A 10,241-nucleotide genomic window follows, 5' to 3' on the forward strand; every position below is an offset into this window, starting at 1 on the left:
AATAAAGTAACCGAAAACGCCACCAATTTCTCGTACTAAAATAATTCAAGCTGGTTTCAAACTTAAATGCAGGATTGAGTGTTTGTGCTTGGGTCAATTCGTATTGTGAAGTCAAGAATTGAACTCGATCGAAAAAACTATTGCAAAAAAGCTTTGGTCTAACACTGCTTCTAGACGACCCAAAAAGTCTTCCGCGACAATTTTTTGGGACACTTGCTATCTGTCAAACCATCCTTGTTTTAGCACGAATGTATGGCTTACTTTGATCATAAAGTCGCGAAACGCAAGCGTTGCCTTTCTGTGAAAATTTCACAAACCCGCAACAATCACGGTTGCCTCTGATTTTGTTCAAAAACTGAAATGTTGTTTTAGAATAAAGAGCTGGCAGAAAATTTGTCGCGGCACAAAAGTTGGTCGTCTAGAAGCAGTGTAACACTACTTCTAGACGACCCAAAAAATCTTCCGCGACAATTTTTGGCGACACTTTCTATCTGTCAAACCATCCTTGTGTTAGCACGAATGTGAGCGTTGCTTTTCTGTGAAAAACTCACAAACCCGCGACAATCACGGTTGCTCTTGATTTTGTTCTAAAACTCAGACGTTTTTTAGAATATAGAGCTCGCATTTAGCCGGTCTCGTAGTACAGTCGTCAACTCGTACGACTTAACAACATGCCCGTCATGGGTTCAATCCCCAAATAGACCGCGCCGCCATACGTAGGACTGACTATCCTGCTATGGGGGGGAATCAATTAGTCACTGAAAGCCAAAGCCCACAAGTGGGTACAGGCAGGCCTTGACCGACATCGGTTGTTGAGCCAAAGAAGAAGAAGAAGAGCTCGCATAAAATGTATTGCGGTACAAAAGCTGGTCGTCTAGAAGCAGTGTAACAATCCAGGCATAGAAATGAAATGTAATTTGAACGCGCTACCGCGGAAACGTAGAGATGTTCATGCTGGATATGCGTTCGAACGCGCCCGCGGAAATGCGCGCCGTGTATTTGCGGCCTAACCCTGCTTCTAGACGATCAACTTTTGAACCGTGACAAATTTTCTGCGAGCTCCTTGTTCTGAACAAACGTCTCAGTTTTAGAACAAAACCAAGAGCAACCGTGATTGTCGCGGGTTTGTGAGTTTTTCACAGAAAGGCAACGCTCGCGTTTCGCGGTGAAATAATCGAAGCTAGCCATTACACGGACCGGAATTTTATGGCCACGGAATTCTGCCTGCTGAAAAATGTATGGATATGACAGTTCCAAAAAGTTGCCGTTGACAGTTTGTTTATGGGTTTGACAGCAGGCGGAATTCCGTGGTCGCGAAATTCCGGTCCGTGCACAGTCGAGCGCTGATTATCCGGGCTCTTCGGGACTTAATTTCACACGGATAATCGAAAAACACGGATAATGAGTCAAAGTATTTATTTTATCACAAATTCCTGTTTTGTTTTTGAAATTTATTCTATTTTTTGGTAAAACCTTGCCAGTTTTTATAAACTCCATGTTTTTCTGATGATAATATTGTTAACCTCTCTGATAACCTTTTTGTTTTTTTCAAATATCCTCTTCAGCACGCAATGTCATCTTTGTATTGAACTGTCATTTTTCAACAACACGGATAAACGGACAACCGGATAAAAGGTACCCGGATAAACGGCGCTCCACTTTATTTCCGGCCTAAGAGCTTTGTATGAGTTAGCCCGGTTGCCTGGAATATGATGTTTTTTTGGCTGCCAGTGACAGGGTTAATCGGTGTGTTATGGTGACAAATGCTTTACACAAAATACATCCTCCAACTGTCACTATTGCTCGGCGGGCCGTTTTGTGGAGCTGTCAATGGGCAAACTTGTCAAGGAAAAAATGGTGCAGAAAGCAGCGATGAAAATTCGTATCTCATCATAATTTAACCAATTTTGCACGGTCAGCTTGCGGGATGCTTCTGTCTGTGCGGTAATTGTGAGTGTTCTAGTGTTCTGTTTGTTTCCGCACAAATTCGTATTGTAAAAGTGGTAAAAAGGGTCCGGGTGCTTCAACCACTCAGGCCAATTCCAGGAAGATTAGCAGCACCAGCAGAGTATGTTTGCGCAATAAATTTCAAGCATTTTGCTGCAAAAAGTGCATGCAGCCCCCTCATCGATGTTCGATCGATGATGGTGCATGTCGTTAGGACTTGGCAGCAAGTGCTCGTTTGGATTGCTTAGGTTTTGTTCGTGGTTTGTACCGATTACAGCGGATCAAACGTTGTACTTACACGGGGGCGACAGACGATCGTGTATTGTCGACAACGTAAACATCGCCGCGAGCTGGTCCACTGACCGTATACGTCACATTCCGAAGCAAACATCTTTGGCAAAAGAAGAGGCACACGGTTGCTTCGAACACAAAAAACTTCCGCTGCTTTTATGAATTTGTAATGCCCAGTGTGTAAATGATTCGAAAATTGTGTCTGGATTGGATGTCTCTTCAACGCGGTTGACATAATCGTGCAATATCCTTAATCTCGCAACCAATCCGAATCGACCGATAAATCTACCTAGACATAGAGATAAAAGTCGGTCAAATTAGATGTGATCGATCGGATAACATAGGATGTTTGCAAAGTTATTCTAATTGTGTTACACGTGTCGGTGGGAGCGAGCGACAAGAGACAGAATGCCATTAAGTGCAACTCGTGCTGCTGCTGTGTGTGCTGCGTGAATAAACGTTCTACTATCATCTGGGCTAGAGTATCGTCAGGCCGTGTTATGTATGCTCCGTAACTCCCGCTCCGCAGCGTTCAACATCGCATAAGCCGATTGTAGCGCCCGTACGGGTCAAACAGAGCTGAAGAAAGTAATAGCCGTGCATTACATAAGCCATTCGCTGAACCGAGTCGGTTGGAGCACGCTAGCCGTTCGCAAGCGACTAAGCTGAATCGTCCAGAGGACTCGGTAGAAGTGACCAACGTGACGGTATATTCATTAGTCGTTGCAGCAGCACTGAACTGTTACTCCACTCTGATCGAAGGAAAGAATCATTCATCTACCTTCGCCTGCTACGTCTGTATGCGTATCGTGTGAGTGTGCTGAGGCCTTCGAGACGGACGGGACGGTGCGGTAGTTCTGCTCCTTCGGTACTGCAAGAGCTCGGGAAGGGCCCACCAGCGTGGCCCCAAAACTGCTGCGATGAAATGCGCTCACCTGCACAACGTCGTGCAGCTCTCGTTGGTGGAGTTGTGCAAGCTGAAAAAGGTATGTTTAGTCCCCACTCTTATGCACTTGTTCACTTGCGCTGGCCGGAGAGGGATTTCTTTGTCGGAGATATAAACAAAGGTCTACATGGACAGATGTTGTTGGCTAGAATAAGCATTTATTGAGTAATTAGAGAAAAAAGCTCTACTATCAGATAGTTTATGAAGCAAACCACCGGGGGAAGTGAATGGTTTATTCCCATAATCGGCTGAAATCGGTGTCACGCCTGATGCGCAGGATAAGCTCAATTGGCGTTGAAGGGTCATGTTGAGGAGCTTCACTCTTAGATATATCCATTAGCGCAAAAAATATGTAAAACAGCTTCGATTCTTGTGCTGTTTTGTGCATTACTAATTTGACGACTCACTGTCTTACCTTACGCTGGTGGTGGTGGTGGTGGTTGTATCTTATTTGTGCTTGTCACAGTTGTCTGATGTGTTATATTTTTTACTTGTTTGTGTTCTACAGTTTGTGAGGCAAATGTTTCGCAGTTTTCCGGTTTCTTTGTATAAATAGAACATGTTACTACCCAATATATTTATTTGTTTGCAATTTTAGTTCCTGGCGGCTGCCTTACAAAATGGCTTACGTTTTACACATGTTAATAGCTTTAAAAACTATTTTTTCTGATTTTTTTTTCTTTTTTTGTGATTTTCAGGATGAATCATGTACGGATTGCGAAACCAATGGGCCGAATCTGTGGATATGTCTGCAAAAGAATTGTCTTCATATTGGGTGTTCGGAGCAGTACAAGGATCACAGCACCATTCATTTCCAAACGAATCGAACGCATTGCATCCACATGAATCTATCCTCACAACGTGTTTGGTGTTATCTGTGCGAATCCGAATTATTCCTTACAAAACAACCGAATTCGCACCAGCACCAGCAGCAGCAACACCATCATCATCATTACCATAACCGGCGGTCGTCGGTTGTGAGCAATGATTCGAGCGATAACAGCCGCTACTCGTCGATGAACAACGACAAGCTGATTGTACATGCGGACAAACTGGTGTCGAGTGCATCCACGGCATCTGGTTACGGTGGCACAACGACAGGTGATTCTTGTGATAGCAGCGGCGAAGAGGAAGATTTCGAGCGACATGGCAAATGGAACGGTTTGGTCGGATTGCAGAACCTGGCCAACACGTGCTACATGAACGCGGCCCTGCAAGCACTAAGCAACAGCCCGCCACTTACCGGGTATTTTCTGGACTGTGGAGCCATACTCGAGACCGATCTGTTGGGCGGTACAAACCCGGCGGTTACCAAGCCGGGTCTGTCGAAGCACTACTACAAGCTGATTCGAGAGATGTGGTGTAAGAACCGCCGGTACGTCGTACCCAGTGGCATATTGTGTGGAATCCGCATCGTACATCCTATGTTTCGCGGATATCAGCAGCACGACACGCAGGAGTTCTTGCGATGCTTCATGGACCAGTTGCACGAGGAGCTGAAAGAAGTTACCGCCCCTCCTCCGCCAGATGTACTCTCGAGGGATGCGATCGATGAGCTTGATGATCATTCCGACGGGCGTCCTTCACCCTGTTCATCACCGTCGCCATCGCAGTCGGAGGGAGAGTACGAAACGTGTGACAGCGGGGTGTCGGAACGTTCCAGCCTGTCCGATGACCAGCTGTCTCCGACCAAGCTGTTGGCAAGCAAGCGTTTCCGCACATTATCAACCCGTTCGCCGAGCCCACCCGGTTCCGGTGGAGACAGCATTGCAAACCAAAGAATACTACCAACGACACGAACACGCACCTGTTCCATCCGGCAGCATTCACCCGTGGGAAGCAACCGATCGAACGCCAGTATCGCTTCGTCCGCCAGTGTGAACATGGCCGCTTCAAGCAGTCCAGGAACTAGTGGTGGTGGCGGTGGAGGAGGTGGAGGTGCTGGTGATCCGTCCGACGGTGCCACCGCAAAAGAAAAGCTGCCTCAGCGCTCGATAATAAGTGATATTTTCGATGGCAAGCTGCTCTCGTCAGTTCAGTGTCTCACGTGCGATCGAGTGTCAACGCGCGAGGAAACGTTCCAGGATCTTTCGTTGCCCATCCCCGGCAAGGATCATCTAGCCGTGCTGCATCAAACACAGGGCATGGGTTCGTCGGGGTCAGTATCCAGCCTCTCTCCGGGTACGGTTGGAAGTGGAAGTGGTGGCACGTCGAGCGGTAGCGGCCTTGGAGCGAGCTCGAGCGGTGGATCCAGTGGTAGTGCAAGCAGTGGCATTACCTGCTCGGACGCTGTATATCCAGTAAACGGTGACAGCTGGCTGTGGTGGTTCTGGAACTTACCGTTTTGGAGCTGGGTACGGTCGTGGTTCTGGGGCCCGGCCGTGACACTGCACGACTGTATGGCGGCTTTCTTCAGCGCAGACGAGCTGAAAGGTGACAACATGTACAGCTGTGAGCGGTGCAACAAGCTGCGCAATGGTGTGAAATATTCGCGCGTGCTTGCCTTGCCGGAGATGCTGTGTGTACATTTGAAGCGTTTTCGCCACGACCTTTCGTACAGTTCCAAAATTTCCAGCCCAGTCCATTTCCCGCTGTACGGGCTGGACATGAGGCCGTACCTGCACAAGGACTGTAGATCGGAAGTAACTTCTTACGATCTGTGCGCTGTCATTTGCCATCACGGTACGGTTGGCGGTGGGCACTACACGTCTTTTGCAAAGCACGACCCAACCGGCAAGTGGTTCGAGTTCGATGATCAGCTGGTCACGCAGGTTACGCCAGAACACGTCCAAAGCTGCGAGGCGTACGTTCTATTCTACCGAAAAAACAACGCAAAGATGGCCACGGTACGAGCGCAGGCAAGCAATCTGCTAGCGATGCAGGAACACGCGTCTGACATTCGCTTTTACGTGTCACGTAATTGGCTTCATCGGTATGTGCCATACAGCTGAGCAAAGCGAACTGTTTGCGCATACGAACGACTTAACCGAGTTTCGTTTTGGAATGTTTTACAGCTTCAACACATTTGCCGAACCGGGACCTATCGACAACTGGACGTTGCTCTGCCCGCACGGTGCATTCCCACCAAACAAGGCGTCCCACTTCTCCAAGTTGGTCGTGCCATTTCCACAGGCCCTGTGGGACTTTTTGTACAAAAAATTCGGCGGTGGGCCGGTGTGCAACCACCTGTCAACGTGTAATATCTGCAAAAAGGCTGCCGAAACGCTGTCTCGGCGGCAGCACTACGAGCTGGAAACGTTCACCGCGTTCAATGATGATTTTCAGGTACAGGGAGCACCAGAAGAAACCGATGTGGGACTGCCAGTTGGGGCTTTTGTTAATCTTGTTTTGTTTCCTCTACAGTTCAACGATACACCAACCACAATTTATGCGATCTCGATGGCCTGGTTCAGACAGTGGCAGCTGTTCGCTCGCGGGCTTACAACTGACGACCCGGGACCAATTCAAAACAAATCAATCGCCATACAGGGTGACACCAGCGTGCCACTTCGAAATGTACGCCCGTTCTCTGACTATGCACAGATCAACGCGAACCTGTGGCACTTTTTCCACGGCATATACGGCGGTGGTCCTGAAATTGTTTTACAGGGTAATCCTGTTCCACCACCAGCTGCTGTAACGAAAATGCATCAATCGCAGGAGGAACATCCAGCAAAACCGCATCAACAGCAGCAACAGCATCATTCGCAACAGCAACAACACAAGGTACAAGTCATACAGAAGTTTTTTTTTGAGAAATTATGTATTAACGTGTAATTTCCTTACTTCTAGGAGCGGTCTACTGAATCCATGGATGTTTCGGACGAAGGATCGATGACCAACGCTAAGCAAACGGACCAAGATTCTGCAATCGAGGTAACCATAACTGAACCGTTGCCGACACCACAACAGCAACATCACCCTGCTTCGTCGAGCGCCGGCAACATGAATGTCTCCTTGCCCAGCGTTGGAACGACAAATGCGCGGCCACAGAAAAGTGTTTCGTTTGAGGATAAAGATGCCTACCACGATGAAGACAGTAGTGGTGACGAACTGCCGGAGGATGATGTACCCAGTTCCACAAAGCAGCAAATATTCGTTTCATCTGCTGGAGCGAGTAAGCGAAAATCACAACCTAAGTCCGGCATGGGATCATCATCATCTCGACGTAATGAATCGGGTGGAAAAACAGCTGGTGGTTCTGATACTGGTCCGGCAACAACGAAACGCAAGCAACACGTAACAAGTAGCAAGCATCACCATCAGCATGAAGCAACACCTCCAGTTGCTATGAATGGGGGAGATTGTGTAGGCAATGCAGCATCGGTAGCGGTTACCGCCGCCGCACAAGGGGTCGAGCATTTGGAAATAGGCACCAAAAAGGATCGACGGTTTAAGGCAAGCCTCATGAAAGCATATGGTTTCTTTGGCCCCGAAGGTAAGAAAAGTATTTTCATATTCCGTTCGTTACGAGGTAACATATACAACAATCCATTTTATTTGTTTTAGGAACATATCAAACCTCTTCTATTGATCATTCTAATGGAAGCGATAGCTTCGGGAACGCCAGTTCGACGCTTCCGCGTGCAGAATCCTTATCCTTTCATACGGCCACGAGTTCCGCTACCGGCATAAATGGACGAACCGTCGCGAGCTCATCTTCAGTTCCCGCGTTCGTTGGGCAATCGGTGGAAACGTCTGCAATGTCGGGCACTCCAAACAAAATGACCATGCAGGATGTGACCATGGTGCTCGCACCGTTGCCACAACCGATCGCCAACGATTCGTCGAGTTCTACTCCTAGCGTTGCAAACATGCACGAGTCAACCAACGAATTGCTTGAGGATGACAACGACAGTAAAACTGGCAGCAGTTCGTTAGCCTCGACAACTTCCAGTGCCAAAATGTATCAGCCGCATACATCATCATCCCGCAAGGGACACCACCGCTATGCCGACAGTGGTGCCTCAGACGCACAGTCGGATTCTGTAACGGAGAAGATTACCGGGGGAATGCCTTTCGGTCGACGGAAGCTTAAGATGAAGTACATGAAAAAGCTAACCGGCAGAAAGGCGGGCAGCAGCGGAGGCCGTGGACGGAACGGCGCAGTAGTTGACGGTGATATCGGCACTGATGACGGCGACGGCTCGGTAGTGCCGTTAGTGCTTAACGGCCTTGGTGACGGATATGCAGCTGGCGAAGGAGAAAGTGTGAAATGAGACAGGCTGCGTCGTTTCCGCTTTCCATCGCTACGATGAAGAACATGTGCGTGTATGTCGTACTGCGAGGGAAGGTGGAACTAACAACAGATGCGCATTATTTTTCCGTTTTATAATTCGTTCCGATTTTCGTTTATATTAGACCTGGTGGAAGCAGAATATTCATGGTGTGTGTTTGTGTCGAATAAGAATTCCATTTTATTCATTTGTTCGTTACTGCCCGCTGTGTTTCCAAGATTGGTATATTAGCCTGTTTACTTTTTAAATATGGGTGGGTTAAAGATACGCTCGGTGCTTACGTAAGCAGCAAAGATTTGTTTCGATATTTATATTTATTTAAGCAACGGTTTATGTTATCGGACGATTTTTTGGAGACGGATGATTAAGTATAAAAGAAAGCCTTAACATTAGCATGGGTTTCGTAAGGCTACGTATAGGTACGCAATTTTAAGTTCTGCTGGCTTATTGCTATTGCTCACTAGGTTCTTATTACATCCATGGTTCAGTTTCGTTCGTTTTGTTCTGGGTTTATGTCCTAATGTTGGAGAATGTTAAAGGTTATAAACCGTAGCAAAGCATCGAGCCAAACACCGAAAATAGTGGGAAAGAACTCGCCATGGCGAAGCTTGATTGTGCATATAGTTGTGAAGCCAAAACTAGGAAGAAATCGGTTGAAGCAAAGAAGATTAAATCATTCAAAAAGCAATTAGTGATTCATATAGACTAAACTAGTTTACACGCGCAATACACCATTATAGCACTTGGTGTGGTGGTGTTAGGCGAAACAGAAAAAAGCAAATTACACCCTAGTATATACCATAGTTCAGACTTCCTTACCTTTGACATCTGGAATTCACGTATGCACTTAGTGTACGAAACTTCGGAAAGAAAGCCAAACTGTTTGGAAGAAGTATGTCGTAAGCAAATCGAATTGTAACTGCTGCAAAATTGGGAAATTGGCGTGAGATACGATACTATTTAAGTGTTATATAAGTTTCGTTTTGTGATTAAAATTTATTCTTTATAGAATTACGATTCGAATGTTCTACTTCACCACCATTGGGCGGCTTTGACAGCTCGTTCCGATAGTTTCTTATTCGGGTGATTCGGCTCTACGCGAGTGATTGCATTTCTGGGGTGGTATTTCTTGAAGGTTTAAGGTTGAGGTTAACATAGTGAATAGACCGTAGAGTTTATGCATAGAACCAGCAGGATAAGTGACCCTAGTGGCAAATTCGTGCCCGGGTTTAATGGGTTAGAGGCAATTTTCGGCCAGCTGCAAGAGCTGTGTTTATAAACTCTGAAGCGTTTTGCGTTCCAGTTGCTTGCACTTATTGACATGAATAAAACAGGCTACAAACTACAAAGTTTACCAATTCCAAAGAAAATACTCACGTGCAATGATTGGATGCTACCGTATTTCCGAATTCGTTACAATAATGCCTATCAAAATACTTCTTGTATTGTATGTATCGTGTAGAGGTTGTTCGAGAAATTGTTTCTTTTTTGAAAAGCTTAATTTTATTCCCGGTACAGTCGTCAACTCGTAGGACTTAACAACAATGCCCGTCATGTGTTCAAATCCCGAATGAACCGTGCCTCCATACGTAGGACTGACAATCCTGCTATGTGTAATCAGTAGTCAGTAGTAAGTCACTGAAAGCCAAACCCACTAAGTGGTACAGTGGTTGTTGTGCTAAAGAATAAAAATAGAGCTTTTCCCTCGAACCAATAACCTTATTGGGCCACAGGAATATTTGTAACACGTTTCCAACATGCTGCAGGTGCAACAATTGCGGCTTAGGAACAAAGATGATTACAATTGGATGGCGATTCAG

The 10,241-nt window shown here is 46.6% G+C and overlaps 1 protein-coding gene across 1 annotated transcript; it reads left to right on the forward strand.

The window, feature by feature from the left end:
- Window positions 1–1,817: 1,817 nt before the first annotated feature.
- On the forward strand, window positions 1,818–9,791 carry LOC120948448 (ubiquitin carboxyl-terminal hydrolase 20). Its single transcript, XM_040364773.2, has 6 exons — window positions 1,818–3,224; window positions 3,883–6,116; window positions 6,199–6,469; window positions 6,548–6,910; window positions 6,977–7,622; window positions 7,694–9,791. The coding sequence occupies exons 1-6, from the start codon at window positions 3,159–3,161 to the stop codon at window positions 8,401–8,403; spliced, it is 4,290 nt and encodes a 1,429-aa protein (XP_040220707.2). The 5' UTR covers window positions 1,818–3,158; the 3' UTR covers window positions 8,404–9,791.
- The last annotated feature ends 450 nt before the right edge of the window (window positions 9,792–10,241 follow it).

This window comes from Anopheles coluzzii, chromosome 2, assembly GCF_943734685.1.
Source record: "Anopheles coluzzii chromosome 2, AcolN3, whole genome shotgun sequence".
NCBI classification, from domain to species: domain Eukaryota; kingdom Metazoa; phylum Arthropoda; class Insecta; order Diptera; family Culicidae; genus Anopheles; species Anopheles coluzzii.

Coding starts and splice junctions, on each gene's coding strand:
- LOC120948448 (XM_040364773.2), top strand. CDS start 3,159: ATGAAATGCGCTCACCTGCACAACGTCGTGCAGCTCTCGTTGGTGGAG. Junction 3,225..3,882: donor AGTTGTGCAAGCTGAAAAAG/GTATGTTTAGTC, acceptor TGTGATTTTCAG/GATGAATCATGTACGGATTG. Junction 6,117..6,198: donor TCACGTAATTGGCTTCATCG/GTATGTGCCATA, acceptor AATGTTTTACAG/CTTCAACACATTTGCCGAAC.